Source organism: Phoenix dactylifera, chromosome 5, assembly GCF_051530095.1.
Source record: "Phoenix dactylifera cultivar Ajwa chromosome 5, Ajwa_hap1_PhDact_Kaust_v1.1, whole genome shotgun sequence".
Classification (NCBI taxonomy): domain Eukaryota; kingdom Viridiplantae; phylum Streptophyta; class Magnoliopsida; order Arecales; family Arecaceae; genus Phoenix; species Phoenix dactylifera.
In genome coordinates, this window is record NC_143194.1 from 31726829 (window position 1) to 31745572 (window position 18744).

General features: G+C 36.3%; 1 protein-coding gene across 9 annotated transcripts; it reads left to right on the forward strand.

Annotated features, from left to right (window-relative positions):
- The first annotated feature begins 1498 nt into the window (after positions 1–1498).
- On the forward strand, positions 1499–13048 carry LOC103710877 (uncharacterized). Of its 9 annotated transcripts, none has more exons than XM_008796792.5 (8): positions 1555–2170; positions 2933–2965; positions 3327–3404; positions 3530–3886; positions 4030–4185; positions 7122–7438; positions 7534–8392; positions 12203–13048. In XM_008796792.5, exons 3-8 carry the CDS (start codon positions 3401–3403, stop codon positions 12742–12744), a joined length of 2235 nt encoding a protein of 744 aa, XP_008795014.3. In that variant the 5' UTR covers positions 1555–2170; positions 2933–2965; positions 3327–3400; the 3' UTR covers positions 12745–13048. The 9 variants fall into 9 exon arrangements, with proteins under 9 accessions (XP_008795013.3, XP_026661958.3, XP_008795014.3 ...); XM_008796794.5 differs by having other exon boundaries at positions 1734–2170; positions 3545–3886; XM_026806157.3 differs by lacking the exon at positions 3327–3404 and having other exon boundaries at positions 1554–2170.
- The last annotated feature ends 5696 nt before the right edge of the window (positions 13049–18744 follow it).

Here is an 18744-nt window from a genome sequence, read left to right on the forward strand (position 1 = left end):
ATGTTTATCCATTGCCGTTAAATACATGTAACGCACAAAAAAAAGGAAAAAAAAGAAAAAAAAAGAGAGAAAAGAACAGGTCTTTACATCAAAAGGTCGGGTTATCTATACAATTCTCCACAGATGCAACCATGTTCATTAATAATGTAAAGGAGGTATATTTGTTAATGACGCCACGCATCTACGTTTCCAGAAGTGGCAAATTATTCAACATTGATATTTATCATCATCTATAACCATAATTATGATTGACAAGCTTTGTCTAGCTTTCTGAGCTCCCACTGTTGGTTCAGGAAAAGAAGATCAGTAATCTTCAACGTCCCTTTGAACCAGATATTTTAGCACCAGTTGGTGGTTGGATTAAAGACTAGCCTTTTGGTAAAAGGTGCAGCTTCACCTTTTATTACAAAGAATACATTTCGTCTGAAAAGTACACATATTTGCTAATAAAAATAGTATATATCAATCACTTTTTAAAGTAGATTAACGTGCAATTCACTTCAACAAAAAAAATGTGCATTTTTCATTTTTTTTGTTTGATTATGTCCTCCGATACTTTGAAAGCTAGTAAATGAACTCCCATTCATTAATATACCTCCTATTTTTTTGCTGAGAGATTACAACTCTTTATCCTTTAAGACTGAGAGATAATAACAGTGACATGTAAATAACTGGAAAAATCTGGATGCCGTAAAAATGAAACAAAATGATCCTCCGAATCTAATCTAAATTGTTCATACTTAATGAAGGCATTACACCTATTTGCCTTTGCTTGATATTATTGCAAAAAATCTATTAGTATATCGCTAATATTTGATAGCTTCCATATTCCCTCATCCCCACCTGCAAAACTAGGAATCTCTTATTTGATAATATAAAATTTCCAGTTCTATTTTTTTTTTCGAAGTTTGCTTGGATGCTACACTAAATTAGCATCATAGCCATATAATATCTTGCAAAAGATAAGAATTCAATGAATGAAGAAAGGTTGCAAAAGTCAAAAAGAACTTGTGGAATATATGAGTCTAACAATTTTGAGACCTTTGAAATGCTGAAAATGACAAAGTTGGAAAGGTTTCATTGTTCCAAGTGTACCAGGATTGAAATTTGCCCTTACCTATCCCTCAACACGGAAATCTTAATGAAACAGAAAAATATCCATATATTGTTATTAAAGTCGATCCATGTCACTCATGCCCGACCAAATCATTAATCTAGCCGTTCATGTTCAATCAAAGCATCACGTAGCTCTGCATGAATGACCGGTTCAGCCATTGGATCAACCATAGCTTTAAATAAATTTTCATAAATTGACCGATTTAGAGTTCTATTCGGACCGGAAGCGTGACGTGCTGATGGTTCAACGGTTCGTCCGGTCCGGCTTTTAAAATATCGCGTGGATAAACGGAAAAAATAGAGAACCGGAAAATTAATAAAACGCCAAAGTTAGGTACCTAGGGTTACTGGTAGGTGAGGGACACGTGTAACAGCCTCGCCCATGCCAAGACGGCGTATGGTAGAGGGAAATAGAAGCAAGAGGATTGCAAAAATCCCAGGCTGTTTTTACCAAAAAAAAAAAAAAAAAAATCCCAGGCTGCCGTGGCACACAACAACGCTCACCCCACCCCGCCTCCCCAACTCCCGACCTCTGACTTGCCGGAATATTCCGTCATGACGGCAATCTCTTGGATTTTCCCGAAAAGTATATATACCTTTCTCGTCTCCTCCTTCCTGCCCTAAAGTCCCCAGACCCCTTTCTTTCCCCCTTCGCTGCCCCATCTCCCTATTTCTTCTTCCCCCTTCTCTCTCTAGGTCGTCTCTCTCTTTCTCGCTTGCCCCTCTTTCTCTCTCCATGTGCTTGTTCTTGGTCGCGTGGAGATCGATGCAGCGGGGATGGAAGCCTTCGGAGGGGATCCGTCGGCTGGGTACTAAGAGGAGCTTCGGATCGGGAAAAATAGGGCCTTTCTTGGTTCTCTAGAGCGCAGAGCTATCTTTCCGTGGTGGATGGACGCAGTGGAGTTGCCTCTGCCAGTGAACGTTGTTGTATCGAAGCTCTTGGCGACTGAGGGTTTCGGGAGGGTTGGGGAGCCGGAGAATAGAGGCTCTGACGCCGCTGATGCTCCCGTTTTCGGAAGCCACAAGATATCTGGGTGCAGCCCTTGTAGTAGCGGTATGACTTTTGCCCCTTTGATATGATAAAATTTCGATTTTAGCGCCTTAAAAGGGATTAAGATTGGATTTCTGGACTTAGAAGGGATAAAGATTTGATTTTTGCATGGATTGTGAGTTATTTTTGTTTATTTGCTGCTTCTTCGGGGCATAGATGGATGCATGGGAGGATGGTAACTCGCATTTTAGGAGTCTTAGTGGATGGATTCTGTACGGACGTGAAGTTGTTCCTCAAATATAGGGTTTCGGCTGTCAGGAATTGAGGGATTTCGTTTGTTATTGCTTTTGTTTGTTTTTTTTTTTAATATTTTGTGTCTGGAAAACTGGGTGTTATTACTTAGGGATAGATTCTACGATCTTCTGGTGGAAATTATTGGAAATCCGTGGGTTTCATATATGCTTGCTCTTGTTTGTATGTTAGTTTTTGAGTCCGGAAAAATGGGTAAATTTCTTAGTTAGAGATGGTTTCTATAATCTTCTGGTGGAAATTATTGAAAATCCATGAAGTGGCTTTTTTTAAGCCAAGTGTGGTGGTATCATAGCACAGTCGGTTTGATTGGACCAAAATATTCTGTCAGATCTGCTGTATAACAGCTAATTTGACGTTGGTCGCTTTCTGTTTCCTCATGAGTCTTGTGCGGATGCATAATGCATATTTGTATGTACGCAATATTTGTATGTGTTCACATTAATGCATACATATTTGCACAAAGTTATATTTATACATGTTTACATGCTAATTCCATTTACTTCACGTCTATAGGTCACTGGAAGCAATAAAAGAAGGGGTTATTTGGTATGGCATCTTTTTGTACTTTTGATCTTTTCTCATTGTTTTCCTTGTGCGTATGCTTTATGTTATTTCCTTTATATTATCATTGTGAACATGATCATGATATGGTCATGAAGCTTATCAAGCTATATAGTTTCAGAATTTTCTTTTTAATGACATACCAAGCAGGGTTTCCAGAGAATTACTACTGATACTCAACAACCATAACAGTGCAACATGTCACCATCTTTACATGCTCTTGTGCTCTTAAGTATCCAGATTCCAGAAAATATACTTCCAACATATTGTTGCATTGCTATCTGTGTGTATAACTAAGGGATCTACTTTTTGTGTTTTTGAATCTTCATATCCATATTTATGTTAGGAACTAACGGCATGTGAAACGTTTTTGATGCTCAAGGATGTGTTTCTTTATTATTTTCTGGCAGTTGTCTATACATGAGTAAGTCTGATGTTTCTACTACTTCTATTTATAAATCTTCTGTTGTGTAAGTGCTGAAACTGAGATAACTATATCTCAAATTTTGTTGTTTAAGCTTAATTTCTTCTTAATTGATTTGGAACCAGTTATATCCATGACAGATGCAGAACATCAACACTCAATTTCAGAATGCAGTTCAGTTTCCAGACACAAAAAGATTGACCGGGAACTATGTATGAATGAAAATATGCCTCCCAGTTCCAAATGTGAAGGTAATGGCAAAAGGCATCACCTTGGGGAGGCAGATATGCCTATCTTATCACTAGCCAAGCGTGAGGGCAGATCATTGAACAAGAAATCTGTGAAAAAACCAAACACTTTCTCTTGCTCTAAGCGACCAAGAATAGATCAACCAGAAAATTCTGTGACGAATTCTGGAATTGATGACCGTAATATTATATCCAGGACAATTGGATCTGACAGCATACCATGCTCTTCTGCTGGTAAGAAGGATACTACTTTTGCTTTTACTTTTTTTATGATGTATACCTCTGCATTTCTTAACATTATTAGATAACTTAAAGAAAAAGATGATATTTGTAATAGCTGACCGTGTTGTTTCTTGATCTTTCATTTGATTACACAGATAAATCCCGGATGGTCAAGCAGAAGCGTGGTCAGGATGGAAAGAGAACGGACAAAAAGAATTTTAGAGGTTGTCTGAGAAGTAAATTTGACTGTTTTACAACAAAGGCTGGATTAACCAACTGTGATTCCGCTTCCGGAGGAAACAACATTCTCGGTATGCAGCAACTATGCCGATTAACCTTTTTCTAATGTCTCCTATATGTATATCTTCCTTTTCCATTTGTGTGTGTGCATGTGCTTGTGTGTGCTCATGCATGTCTAAAGCAATGTACGCGTGCACGCACATGATATTTCTGTGTATATAATAGAAGGGCCCTAGTTTCTCAGAAAAATAAAGAAAACATGTTGGCCTTAATTAAGCAAATTACTCTCACTGTATTTTTCTTTAGGAGAACTTGGTTGAAAAGTTATTCACTTTGATGTCTCATATGATGCTTTTGTGGACATGTCATGACATGTGTACGTTATCTGTCCTGCTAGCAGGTGCTTTTTCACATGTAAGGAAGCAAAATCATATAAGGAAGGTTTTAAAATTTAGAGTGAGGATAGTTATCTATATTTTTGGATACATATGGTGGTTGAATTGATTTGTTATTTGATAATTGATAGTCAGCACAGGAAAATTTTTTTTGCTGTCTTGAAAAAATGATTTTTTTTAAATTTTAAATCTCCCAGTTTTGTTTCTTGCAAAAAGTTGTTCCAACCGGTGGTGTACGTCAGAAAGATTTTTGCTAGTCCTTTTATGTAGCATTTTGTAGTCCTCTGTAATTGCTACCTTTTCCCTAATTACTTGTTCGAGGCGAGGGTGATATCTTGCTGAATTTTAACAAAAATGTCTTGACTTGGTTGTGAAAATTTCTGCCTTAGTTGTTGCAACTGCTTTCGATTTTTTCCAGTTCCTGCTTTCTTTTGGATGCTCCCGAAGTTTCTTTATTTTGTAAAATCTGATACAGTTTTGTGCCCCAATGTAAACCTCCTTTTGCTGAAGAAATTCTTTGCTCTCGGTCCATGTCTTCCTGGACAAAGCTAGGTTCATCTTGCTTTACATAATATTTCTATCGCAATAGCTTCTGGCACACTTGTGTTCATTATCATATATTATTGTCACTTCTTCATTCTGTCTCTTGAATTCACTCACATGCCCTCTACCATGTTCATGTAATGGTAGTCTTCAGTGATAAGCAAACCTAAGTGGTGCCTAATACGACATGTTGAATGAATGAACGATTAATACAAGTTCTGCTATTGAGTATTTTTAAGGACTGCTAGTGCAAGTCTATTTCCATGTTTTCCCAAATATGGTTGTCTTTCTAAATATGTTTTCATGCAATTGAGATCCTGCTCATTGTCCAGCACTTGGTGACATCACCTTGGTCCATTCTTTCCACTTTATCCCACAGTGGTGCAAGTCCGTTGCTTCCTTTTTTTGTCCTCCTTTTTACCCTCTTTTCAAAAGATATGAATTTCCCTTGAAACCTGAAAGTCATTCAATGATCACAGAACTTCCCAGAAGCACCTCTCTGAGCCATCCATATCATCCTTCTTTTGCATGATTAATCTATGAATACGTAAATAATGTCAGTTGGGTATTACGCTGTGATTTTGTTAATGCCTTTTATTAGTTGTTGCCTCCATGAAAACTGGATAGTATATTCTGATTTCTAGTTTTATTAATCTTTGGCTTGATTCTTCAAAACTTGCCACTATAAATTTAATTTGTTGTCGTCCATATTTTGGGCTTATCTTTAATCCTCTACCCTCTTCAAATTGCTTATGCCATGGCATCTCCTCTTAGTATCAAAAGGATTTTTTTTTTAATAACAAATCTTACAAATAAACAGGCTTAGCACTGACCCTTGATTTAGGGTCAAAGCAATTAGAAACTTTTGTGTCTTGCCATATCTATTCGTAGTAGTTGGAATCTTCTATCTAAGGTAACATGCCCTTTTTAGAATTTTCCCTTGAACTCACACCCGCTTCCTAAGCACTTTTGTATTAAAAGTGTTTCTAAAATATCCATTTCCCTCCATCCACTCTCGCACTCATGCCCGGTTTTGGAAACCAAATATCTGGTACATATTTTGTTCCTTCATATTAATATTTGCAGTATATATACAGGGATATTACCCTGTAATGATCCCGATAATCCAGGATTCTTCAAAGGATGAACTTGGAACAGGCCTAACCTTAGGCTTTTTTTGCACTGAGTGGCTGCCCTACGACTATAACCCGCAACATCATACACACAAATATATCACATTTTTTTTTCTCTTAGTCGTACCCAATCAATTGGCATCCTTTATGATCGTAGCTCTTACTGGATTGTCTCTTGACTCCGTAGTGTGACACACAAGTTTAATTCTGGTAATTGACCTGGTTTTCTATTTTACCTTTATTCATGAACGACTACCACAATATTCTTTCAATATTACTATGTTATCTCGATTTTTTTTCATGGAAAGAGTTTGGCAATCTATTAATCAGTTCATTCATATATCTACTTTTCCCCTTTTCTAATAATTGGGCTGCTTTCTCTCATTCCAAATCCAACATGTAATATAGGCCACCATATATTTTTGCCTTAATGGCCTTTTCCCCCCTGCATAAACTTTTTTCTTTCTTTTAAAATTTTGTCCTTTGCCATGTCATAAAGCCAGGAAAATTTATTGTCATGATTTTGAACTTCAAGATCCCAAATCAAGTTCTTGCCTTAAGATTTTTTTTTTTCAAAAGATTCTTTAGAAACTCTTGCTCCCCCCCACCCCCCCTCTCTCTCTCTCATACAGAGATGTGTACACAACATATACACATTCAAAGCTAACAGAAATATTATCTATGCTTTGATGCTTTGGATTCTAAACTATCAAACTTTGACTGAAGGATTTGCACATGAAATAATGTATTTACAATGTGAATTCAATGCCAGTAATATAGTATATGTGACAAACCGACAGTTCTGCAGTTAGTACCTTCTAAGAATCACCAAGGCAATAGCAAGATTGTCTCTTTCCCCCTTATGTTTATTTTTAGGTTTAATAAGCAAGTTACTTGTGTACTTACACATAATTTTATCGTACCATTTCAAATTAGGAATATATGGTCTCAAGTCAGATCTCCGTGATGTTACAAAGCATATGGATGATCTATCACTAAATGAACTTCTTGATGGCAATTACAAATATCCTAACATATGTCCAGAAAAAGGAAAGAGAGCCTCAACTGTCAATGAGAATATATTAATCTCGGTTAGAAAGGCTTGCTCTATCCTTCCACTCCATGGTGCAGTTGATAACAATGGAAATGGAAAAGCTGTTATAAACCTCTTGAATCATAATTGCTCTTCACTGAACTTGTCTGAATGTGATAACAAGGATAAGGGCATTGAGGAATTAGTATCTTGTAGCAAGGTGAGTACAATTTTTTTTTAAAATTTTCTCATATGAATGTAATTATATAAATTAAAATCCAAGCATTTTATTTATTTATTTACACTTCTTGACAGGATCCTTGTCAGTTGAACTTGAATGACTCCACTTTATACCAGCCTAAAGACATTTTGAAGCGGTTAACACTTCCTGCGGCCCAGGATCTGAATGCTCTTTTGTTGGAATTAAACATGACTATGGTCCCTTTACGTTCTACTGTGCACATGACAACTTTCTGCCATGCTAGCTTGCCGCCTTTTCCTTGGTCCTTTTGTCACCCTGGAGCGTGCAAACCCAGTGTAGATGTTGGTAAATTGCCTTCAACAAAGAGCACATCCCAAGGTAAATGGGTTAGAATAGGAAGCAATTCCACTTCCCTTGGAGATGATCAGAGTTGCTTCTCTGAAATGGAATTGAAGTCATTTAACCACAATGAAGATATGGTAATCCAGCATAAGGTCAATGATCTTCTTCAAGATGTGAACACCCTGGCAACATCTGTCAGGCCGCTATCTGATGGGCCTTCCAGTACCTTATGCAATCTGTCAGTTTCTCCAGAAGCTCATAGTTCAGATGATGTTGATTTGAAGAAAGATTCTGGTGTTTTCGGTTCATTTATTTCTAAAATGCTTAATTTAACAGAGGAGCATGTGGACACTTCAGATTGCCATTTGGAATTTGACCATAAAGATAGCGTGGTTTTAGGAACTTCTGAATCTGAAATCCATCTGAGGTTTAAGGGACTTGAGCCCAACTTAGTGGATCCATCACAGACTACTTTGCAATTCGAGGACAGCGAAGTCACTCGAAAAGCACAGCATACAGTAGGCAGAGATGGTTATTCAGAAAATTGCTCTTGCTACTCTTGTAAAAGCACTTTTAATGGATGTGATCAGAATTCACAATATTTTCCTACACCAAAGATATCCAAACAAGGTAATCTGCTAAAATACAATATGCATTACTAGAGGCATCCCATACTTTAAAAATGTATATCATGTTCTTTTCTAGGGTTATCAGTTCCTTTTTTTCAAAGGAAATTTTATATTAGTGACATATTTAATATCATCCATCTCATGTTTGAATGTAATTTACTAGACTAGTATATATATGCATAATATATGTTTATTGGTTATTTAATTCTAGCATTAAACTGTTGTTGAAGGTGATAAATTAGGAAGAGGCACTCATCATACTTATCTTGCTATCCATGAGAAGGAAAAATCTAACAATTTGTTGTTCTTTGTGGAATTTTCAAGTAAAACGTTCATGAGTTTGCCAATCTGTTTAATAGTTATGTTGTAGGAAGAGCCATAGTAGTGGAGTTCGATGTATCTGTTTGTGAATCTGTTTGATGCATAACTCTGGAATTCAAGTAATTTTTCTGTCATTTGTGTGATTTAAACTTGTTGATTGCGATTGTGTATCTGTTTATGCAGAAAATATATGATTTGCAAAATCACTGTGAAAACAGCTTGTGTTTGTTGATGTAATTTCTATCCATCTAGAACATGATTTCTTTCTCTTCGGTTGAAATATGGGTTAGTTTTGATAAATTTTCAGCTCTGCGATGCAAGGCTTTCTTTTTTTCAGGTGACATATTTTTTGGTTCTCCATTGTATATGTTGTTAAAATATTTTTTACTTATCATAAAAGAGAGAGCTGATAAGCTGATGCAGTTCTGCCAGCTTCTGTTTCATGGAGGATGTTTTAGATTAAGACAGGTGCCTTTCCATATTTCATTGCAAGTTAGAAAAGCATTACAAACATTAGCTTGCACTATAGGCCAATTTCCATGCATTCCTCTGTTCTCTCTGAATACAGACATGCACTACCACATGTCGGGTAGTTCCAGATTGCATGGCTGAATGTGGCAATTATCACATGTGATGAGAGTGCATTAGACTGATGAGAGTGCCTCAAATATTAATTGGGAGCTACTTTATGTTTCTCAGAGATGGAGTAAGGGTTGCTCTCTCAGAAAGGTTAATCAAGATATGATCCTCCTTTTTATTGAGGAAATAACCTGGCATGCATTCTAGAATTGTTTCAGGAGATTATTTGTTGTTTGAATATTCATGATATATGTCAAAGTTTTACAAAGTCATAAATGAAGTTGCTAAGGTAGAAGATTTTTTTTTTCCTGATTCTTTGAGACTCTTTAGTTTAAAACCGGAAACGGAAAGGCCTAAATTTACTTAGAGTTGGCAAAGAATTAGGAAGTCATGTGTTAGGCTTGCCCTGATAAGTTGCTAAGGTAGAAGATTTTTTTTTTTTTATGATTCTTTGAGACTCTTTAGATTAAAACCGGAAACAGAAAGTCCTAAATTTACTTAGAGTTGGCATAGAATTAGGAAATCATGTGTTAGGCTTGCCTGATATATGCCAAAGTTGTTTTACAAAGTCATAAATGAAGTTGTTAAAATAGCAGATTTTTTTTCTTCTGATTCTTTGAGACTCTTTAGTTTAAAACCGGAAACAGAAAGACCTAAATTTACTTAGAGTTGGCATAGAATTAGGAAATCACGTGTTAGGCTTGCCCTGATAAGTTAAATTAACAAGTATTTTAAGTTATGCATCAAATAATTTTTCTTTAAATATCAGAACTGAGGGAAAATGGCATCGTGAGAAGTCATTTGACTTATTATGTAATTGAATTATTATTTGAACTGGTCAGTAGGACATCGTTGAAGTATTTCTGAGTTTCCTTAAAATTTACAACAAAATAATATTTGATTCCATTGAGCATGGATTTAGAAACTCAGCAAAAATGTAAAGATGCTGGCAATGTTGTATGGATTCTTTGGCAGTGATTATAACTAATTGAAGTCCAAATATGTCTACTTTCTCATGTGCTGAAGGCTTTAGGGAGAACTGTGTAATGGATCCTGGAGATCAAATAATCCATTTGTTGTCCAGGAAGTTTTCATAGATGCTGATAACCTTTAACAACATGATGATAGATGGAGTGTGCAGAAATAATAGCTAATGATGGGTAGACTGTGCAAATTTTTTTTTGCAGAGGTCAATTTTTTGCCTCTCAGACCAATCAGGCAGCTACATGTTCATCCTGTTGAGGCTTATTTAAGTGATGAAGCCGCCTAAACTAAATTTGGTTTAAGTTTTAGCAAAATAAATTTGGCGATTGAGGTGACGAAACTCTTGTATAAAATAGATAAAAAGAAATACTAAAAAAGAAGATAGAGAGAGTTTTTGAAACCATTGTATCAGTGGTGGTAGGGGCTACTACTGTCCCCTGCAATCAACAAGTACTCCTCTCTCGAGTTATACAGGTTGCCAACACAAATGTGCCTGACTAAGAGTAGGCTACCATTACCCTTTTGACTACTCGGGACATCATTAGAATTAGGAGTGATTTGTTGGTTCAGATTCAAAGTGTATCCAATGAGATGTCAGACTCCATAACTTTTGGGGCTTTGACTGGCACTGATTTTTATGCGGTTTATCTCTATACATCTTTTAGCTGGTAACATACTGACTTTAACAAACACAAATGGCCACTGCTAATCTTTTTTCTTGAGAACCATGAGTCACGGTTAAAAAAATGGACCTTGCTTAAGCTAAAACAAAAATACCTTGAATATATCTGGTGTGGTTTTGATCCCTTTTTTTAATTCTATTGACAGTGGCTCGCATTAGGAAGCATCGTGGTTTAGGAGTTAAGAATTGTAATCATCGAGGTCTTTTCATGGCCCGCAACAGTCACATATGGAAAGAAAGGAAACAATTCTGTGGATTTAGTACATGATCTCCTGATCAATAGCTACTCTGTACTTTCACATAATGCATGATTTACCTATAGTCAGGCCAAGATCCATTTGAAAGGTCAATCTTGTTACCTCTGTCTTTTTATTTAAAATTAATGTGGCAATAACACGGGAATTAATGAGCAGTGCCATTATGACCCTGTGACGTAGCCTGAGAGTCCACATGCGCAAGCAAGCTGGTATCATGGAGATTAGCAGGTAACAAAATAGAGAAATAACAGACACCAAGCAAGCAGCAAATTCCTGATTTTTGAATTCTTTTATTAAAAGACTGTAATATTCAATAAATAGTACAATATGGTTTCCTTTTGTCAGGTGAGATAGCTCCAATGAACTTACTGTAATATTCAATAAATAGTACAAATGTTTAGTGGGATTTTGTTTGGATCTACCAGTCAGAAATGTCTCAGGATGACCGCCCAAACCACTTTGCCAGAATTGTAGTCGAAAAGAAAATCTTGGGCCAAGTTCTTGTCGGTGCCACTTGTTTTACGACATCCTTAATAAGAGTTCTTTTATAAAGCAATATCATACAAAACGTGGATTGAGGTGAGCTTATCTCAAGGTTCTATAAAATATCCTGACTCAACTCATTATTAGAACACCGTACACCTGTCCCAACTCTCGAACCTATTGTAATAAGGTTTCATCATGTGATAGAAAGTCATCATCTCCTGGATCAAGCATGATGATATATGGTTACAGTTTTATTATCGGACCAATTGATATTTATGGCCTTTTTGAATGCATGAATATATTCTTGTAGGCTTCTAGCTAGTTGTATTTGATGCTTTTCTTCTGCGCTTATTTCTTTTTTCCTGTCAGGAGTGCAGCATATATTACTTCTATCTGCTGGATCCTTTCTCCCCTTTGCTTATCTGATGAAACTATTTCTGCTCATTGTCTTGTCAATTCTTTTCTTACCCATTCTGATATCTACAGTATATTTGTTAATTAGGCTCCTTACGGGGGGAACTGCATGCTGCTGAAATACTATATGCGATGAGACATTGTTCCAATGCCATCAAGAATCGGAGCCATGACAGTGGGAGGATAAAATGGCCCAAGACATCATCGCAGAAGACCATGAAAGCTCGCAAATCTGCATCTCCCATGGATAAAACAGAGTTTTCATTTCTCGCAGGTAGGCATCATGATCCAGTTGGAAGTTCAGGCCCTGCATTTGTGAGACATAAGTTGATGAGCGAAAAGAAAAAAGATTTCATGCACATGAATAATACTGGTAGAGGACCTGCAAGATGGTCTGTTCCTGCCGAAGGTATTGCATCTCCCAGCAAACTGGAAAAAGATCCAGCCATCAGCACGAGACCATCGCATAGCAGTGCCATCAGGCCGCCCAGTCTGATGTCATCACCTGCTCGAGGCGAAAAGGGCTGCGACTATCAGCAGAAGCTTAGGAAGGCGACGGTGACATCATCAGTTACCTTTGGAGGGTCATGTATTAAAGACTGGAACAAGGGAAGGAGCAAGAGAGTGTGATTGTACATTAACATATACAATGAATGCGTTTGAGCTACCTGTTGAGAGGCTGTAAAAATAGATGGAAGGGGGGGTCTGGGTTGAGCTTCTCAGCAGGCGACAAGCTACATATCTTGTGTTACGAACGGTTGACTGGAGGGAGGAAATATGCCCCCATTTGTTTGGTTGAATGTGGCCGTTGGAGGGGCGTGAGTTAACCGGGCATTTTTTGTGGGCCAATTTGTAATGGGCGTACTTGTCTTTTATTGGCAAATAGCGTTACAGATGGGCCTCTTCTTTGGCTTGAATCTGTCTTGGCTGGAAATCATCTATTAATTTTTAGAGGCTTGTTGTGAGTTGATAGCCGGTCATAAAATTTGATGTTTTAAATTGGAGAGCTTCGCAATCTAGATTTCTTCTCTATATTGATCCCACATTTGTTTGGACAAGATTTGTACGATTATGAAATGATGAATACGCTTGCAAAACTGGGTTTGTAGTATTGATTGCAAGCATTCTGTTGCTGGGAAAATAGCTGTCTTAGAGGCAATATTTTCATTTTTTTTTTTAATCACATGAAGGACTTATTCTAGAAGGGGTTAGACTTTAGTGAGCCAGTCATAATGGATGGTTTTGCTGTTCTAATTGGATGGTTACTATACACTTACTTAGCCCCCCATTTGGAGAGAGAAAACTGGAATTCTCCGCAAAAAAAGATTGGGGCAGAATCTTCCTACAAAGAAGGATTCATCTTTAGACGAATCCAACGTTGGATCTCCCACCGCACAGCTCAAAGCATTCCGAACTCCATCTTAGGGATCTCAGAAAAGGTGAAGGATGCAACCCTAGCCCCTCACCAAAATTTAGCAGCACCCCACCGAACGATGATTTGATTTGGATGGTACATCCCTCGCCGCTGTAGTTAGGGATGGGGTTATCCAATTTCCAAACTCCAAAAGCAACCCTCCCGCTTTAAGCTCTATATATTTTTGACCTTGTGTATATAGATTTTGGGTCGCTTGCTCTGGTTGGACCTACGCTCGGTTTCCTCAACAGTCGTGCCAATTAACCTGCTGATTGGCTGGCATCTTACACATGAAATTTTCCAGCTTACCCCCAAGCTTCACAATGTTGTTTCAGTGGATCGGGCGGATATTTTCTTCTCAACTTAACCCTTTTACCTTCACGATTCGTTTGGTTGGGATTTATATGCCAGATTATCATATTTGCTATGAAAAGAGAATGAAAAAGATGATAAAATAAATGATGAGTCCTGTGCATATTAATGGTGAAAGAGAAGGTTAAATTTAAGCAAAAAAAAAAAAAAAAAGAGAAGGTTAAATTAATAATGTCACGTCCCTGAGTTCATGAATTGGAAGTCGTGTCAATTGGCGCATACCCATAAAAAATTCTTTCCACAAACATGATATATCAATATGATATCATAAATATACGACAGAACAATTTAAATAATAATATACAAATTTTATTTCAATAACTAGCTTAATATTTAGATGCCTCTCTAACCAAGGAAGAGAGGTGCCCAGGAAACCATGACCAACCAATTGATGGTTAGCGGCTGGTTGTAGCAGGCAGCCGACAACGGAAATCCATCCGAAAATAGGATCTCTACCCCTTACATTGTGTAATCAAGGCTTTCCGATGGTTAGAGCCTCGGCCACAGCTGCAAAGCATCGTGGGAAACCGAGCGGAGGCCTTGGTGACAAAAAAAATCCAGCGATCATCGATTGGAATCAAAGCTTCCAAGGACCACATAAGGAGATAGAGAGGTCAATTAAAGGCTGTCGGACTCTTATTTAGTTTCTGGCGACAGTTGGCAGTAGCAATGGCGTTGGAAGTGGTCTGACATTCGAGGAGAAAAATTGAGAAATTTCGACAGCAGCATTGATCAAAGACTTGGTCTCTCTGATGTGGTGGAAGAGGGATGAGAGAGGAGTCGGATCTCGTCCGACGAACTTGAGAGGAAGAAGACTTTCATCAAGAGTCCTCTTTTCTACACAAGATTAATGCTTTACTTGGCCTTTTTTTTTTTTCTTTTTTTTTTTAATGACATTTCATATAGCTCTAACGTTGATACAGCCTGCCAAATCAAAAGAAGTAAAGAGTACAAGGAAAAGGGTATATCTGCTACAGTCGTCCAAATGAAGTCTCTAGAGTGCCGGGCATTAAAGGAGGCAATTCAGTCTGCTGCTCTGTTTGTCTTTCGAAATACGTGGGCTGCTTGAAAAGAGCCCAACTCCCGGTTTAATCTATGAGTCTCGTGGATCAACGGGTGACCATCCCCGTACCTGTCCACTCTCCGAATCCACACCATGGAATTCCCATCGAGCCACACAAAATGCGTTACTTGGGCATTCATTACTCCTAATGCTACTAGGATGATGCACCTCAAAAATTTGTTCCCAATGTAAGAGCAAGCTGGATCAATTGGTGAACTAAGAATTCTGCCTCCATAAAAACATCCGGACCGATGATTCGAGGTTCATACTCCGTGGTGCATGCAAGCTAAAGCTGTCAAACGCGCCCGCGCAGAAGCAGGCATTTTACGAATGTCCAAGTCCAAAGTGCAACTTTTGACGAAGCACTGCATGAAGACTCCATTTCCGCTGCTACGCAGAGCCATGTTACATCAGTGCTGACAATATCTTATTTAGATTGATGCCCAAAATTGATGTTCTGCTTTGAAAAATATTAGTTGGATTCCACAAGAATCATACCTATCGTAAGGTGTGACGCTAATCTACTTGTTGGGACTCGACATCGTGCAAACTTATGTCTTACCAGGAGTCCTATAAGAGATCGACTGAGCAACCAAAAAAGAGTTGCACTTTTAAAATTACCTATCTGAATTTCATGCAAGTTTATATTGCACGAGAATTTGACAAGATTTCGTTTGTTGGGGCAGGGGTTTGTTCATATTGAAAAAGAAAGATAAATTATGTACATAAGTACATGAGAACCGGAAAAACAACTGAAATTGGTCCAAAACTGGATGCTAGGAACTAGATGTGAGCACAATAAGCTTATGGAGCTTCTTAAAAATTCACCTCCCCTTGCCCCTCCATTTTCATTGACAAAAAAAAAAAAACAAATTTTATGTTTATTATCCTTACATCCAATAATTTGTAAAACTCATATTTACACCTGGTTAAATTAATGGTGCTGGTAAAACCATTTGCCTTATATTATCTTCAAGCGAGGAGAAGAATACACACGTTTTTTTTATATCCATGGATGGTTGTTATATTACGTAAGATTATTTTTATTAGTTTTAAATTTTTTTCTGATGTGGTATTTGGTTCCTATATAAAATTAAAGATTTGACTAGCGTTCAATTAAATTATGAGTAAAAGTGTTGGATAAAAAAAAGCCTAGCGTAGATTGTCAAATTATTGGATATAAGTAGAATTTACTCCTAAGTCCTAATCTCATAAGAGTTAGTATAATTTATTCAAAAAAAATTTGGCCCGCTTGTGTTGCAGCATGTCTTGCATGAGTTTGGGCTGACGGTTAACTTAGAAGGAGATGCATAAATGGCTGCCATCAGAAAACAGGAATGGCACAACAGATCTTCTTAAGTATAAAGTTTTGGGTTATAATTAGCTTGGCTTGCTGGTATTTGGGCGAATTAAAGCTGCTGGGACTTTCCTGAAACACCAAATCCTTCCACCCATATTTTTCCATAGGCTTGTAAACTTCATAGTTTCGTTCAATCATGTTCCTGTCAATTCTAGTCCTCATGCATTTAAAAATAAACACCAATTTTAAGTTTGTCTATATAAAGTTCAAGCCCAATTAAAGGAGTTTGGAAGAGAGAACTTTCACGGGATGATGTCTAATGTACAGAATCCACGACCGCATCTTGTTGTGCTTCATAGCTACGGGTAGCAAACAGGCAAGTTGGGCCGGGTTGACAGTCAAGCCCAGGCCCAGCACAAAATTGTGGCATCTCTACCCAGAAAGTATCCAACCCGAACTGACCTTAACTAGAGCTTCTCAAACTATACCCAACCCAGGCTCAAAATAGAATCGGTTAGGGTTAGGTCAAGTCATATTGGGTTGGATCGAATTGATTAGATCAGTTTAGCCAACTCACCTATCAATGCTCTCATGCCATATGAATAATATTTTAAAATAAAATAAAATAAATTAAGAATCGCAATGTGCGAGCATAATTTGGATCCTAATTTTAGATAGTTAAACGAGTACTTGTGAGATCTTAGAAATAGAAGCACGTTTAATATATATATCTATTATAGATTTATATGGGCTTGGTTCCAAGTTAGGTAAGGTTGCCCGATATTTTAAGCTCAATCCAATCCGAATTTGAGCCAAGTTGGGATTGTCAACCCAAACCCAGCCCGGGCCATGCCTAAACCCATCCAAGGCTTATGGAATTACGGTTTGAGTTCGGGTTGACGTGCCTAATTTCAACCCATATTCATAGCAAGAACCAGATTCTAATTAGTATTACCGCGGCATGTAGCAGCTCATATCCGAGCAACATGCTACTTGCACCTAACAGAACGCTGAATACTCCAATGATCCAATACTCGTCTACCTGAACTCTTTTGGGCCACCAAGCGCGGATGCTTAGGGAGTTGTTTTCATAATGCCGCAGTGAAGTTCTTCACTCTTTGTTATAAAAGAAACAAAAAGAAAAGATCAATACTACCTTAAAGGATAAGTCCTTGGAGATCAATTAACTATACTAATAATTGTCAACCACCAGTGTAGTGTCAGTATCTGTCCACCGGCCTAACTTTTATATATATATATATTATCCAAATATTCTTTCCACTGGTTTTTTTTTTTTGGGCTAAAACGGAAGTATCATACATAACGTGTACGAATACAACCAAAAAAGTCAAAAGGTAATACATCACGGAGAGCACTAAGGCCCTGTTTGGGGGAGCTGTTGGCAGTAGAGCTGTTGGAAGTAGAGCTGTTGGAAGTAGAGCTGTCTGAAGTAGAGCTGTTATAAAAAGCTGTCTGCTGTTTGGTAACTACATTCGTAAAGTGTTGTGGTACTTTGTTTTGTGTTTGGTAAACAAACTGAGAAAGTACTTTTGTATTACAAAAATACCATAAAGGACATTGCATAGTATTATACAACAGAACATAATAAAACATAACATAAATTAATACATAAATATACGATATAGTATAATATTATTGTAATATAAAATAATATTATGTTAATATAGCATTAATATTAAATTATTAGAGTAAATTAATATTTGATAATATAACATAATATTAAATTATTTAACATAACATATTAATGTATTATGATATAATGTAATATATATTATATTTCTAGTATAATACAATAATAAAAGTATAAAATATTATAATTATTAGAATAAAAGAATTTCTCATAATATAACATAATATTAAATTATTTAAAATAACATATTAATGTATTATAATATAATGTAATATAATACCATATTTATAGTATAATACAATAATAAAGGTATAAAATATTATAATTATTATTATAAATTAATTTTTCATAATATAACATAATATTAAATTATTTAAAATAACATATTAATGTATTATAATGTAATGTAATATAATATAATATTTATAGTATAATACAATAATAAATGTATAAAATATTATAATTATTAGTATAAATTATTTTTTCATAATATAACATAATATTAAATTATTTAACATAACATATTAATGTATTATGATATAATATAATATGATATTATATTTATAGTATAATACAAAAATAAAGGTATAAAATATTATAATTATTAGTATAAATTAATTTTTCATAATATAACATAATATTAAATTATTTAACATAACATATTAATGTATTATGATATAATATAATATGATATTATATTTATAGTATAATACAAAAGTAAAGGTATAAAATATTATAATTATTAGTATAAAATAATTTTCCATAATAATTTCCTATAATTTTTCATAAAATAATTTTCCGCGGTCCAGGGGCTCTTCTTCGTGGTCCAC

Excerpts from the sequence above, each read along its gene's own strand:
- LOC103710877 (XM_008796790.5), top strand. The coding sequence starts at position 2,005 with ATGGACGCAGTGGAGTTGCCTCTGCCAGTGAACGTTGTTGTATCGAAG. Across the intron at positions 2,171-3,529 it reads GTGCAGCCCTTGTAGTAGCG|TTATATCCATGACAGATGCA; the intron begins GTATGACTTTTG and ends ATTTGGAACCAG. Across the intron at positions 3,887-4,029 it reads CATACCATGCTCTTCTGCTG|ATAAATCCCGGATGGTCAAG; the intron begins GTAAGAAGGATA and ends TTGATTACACAG.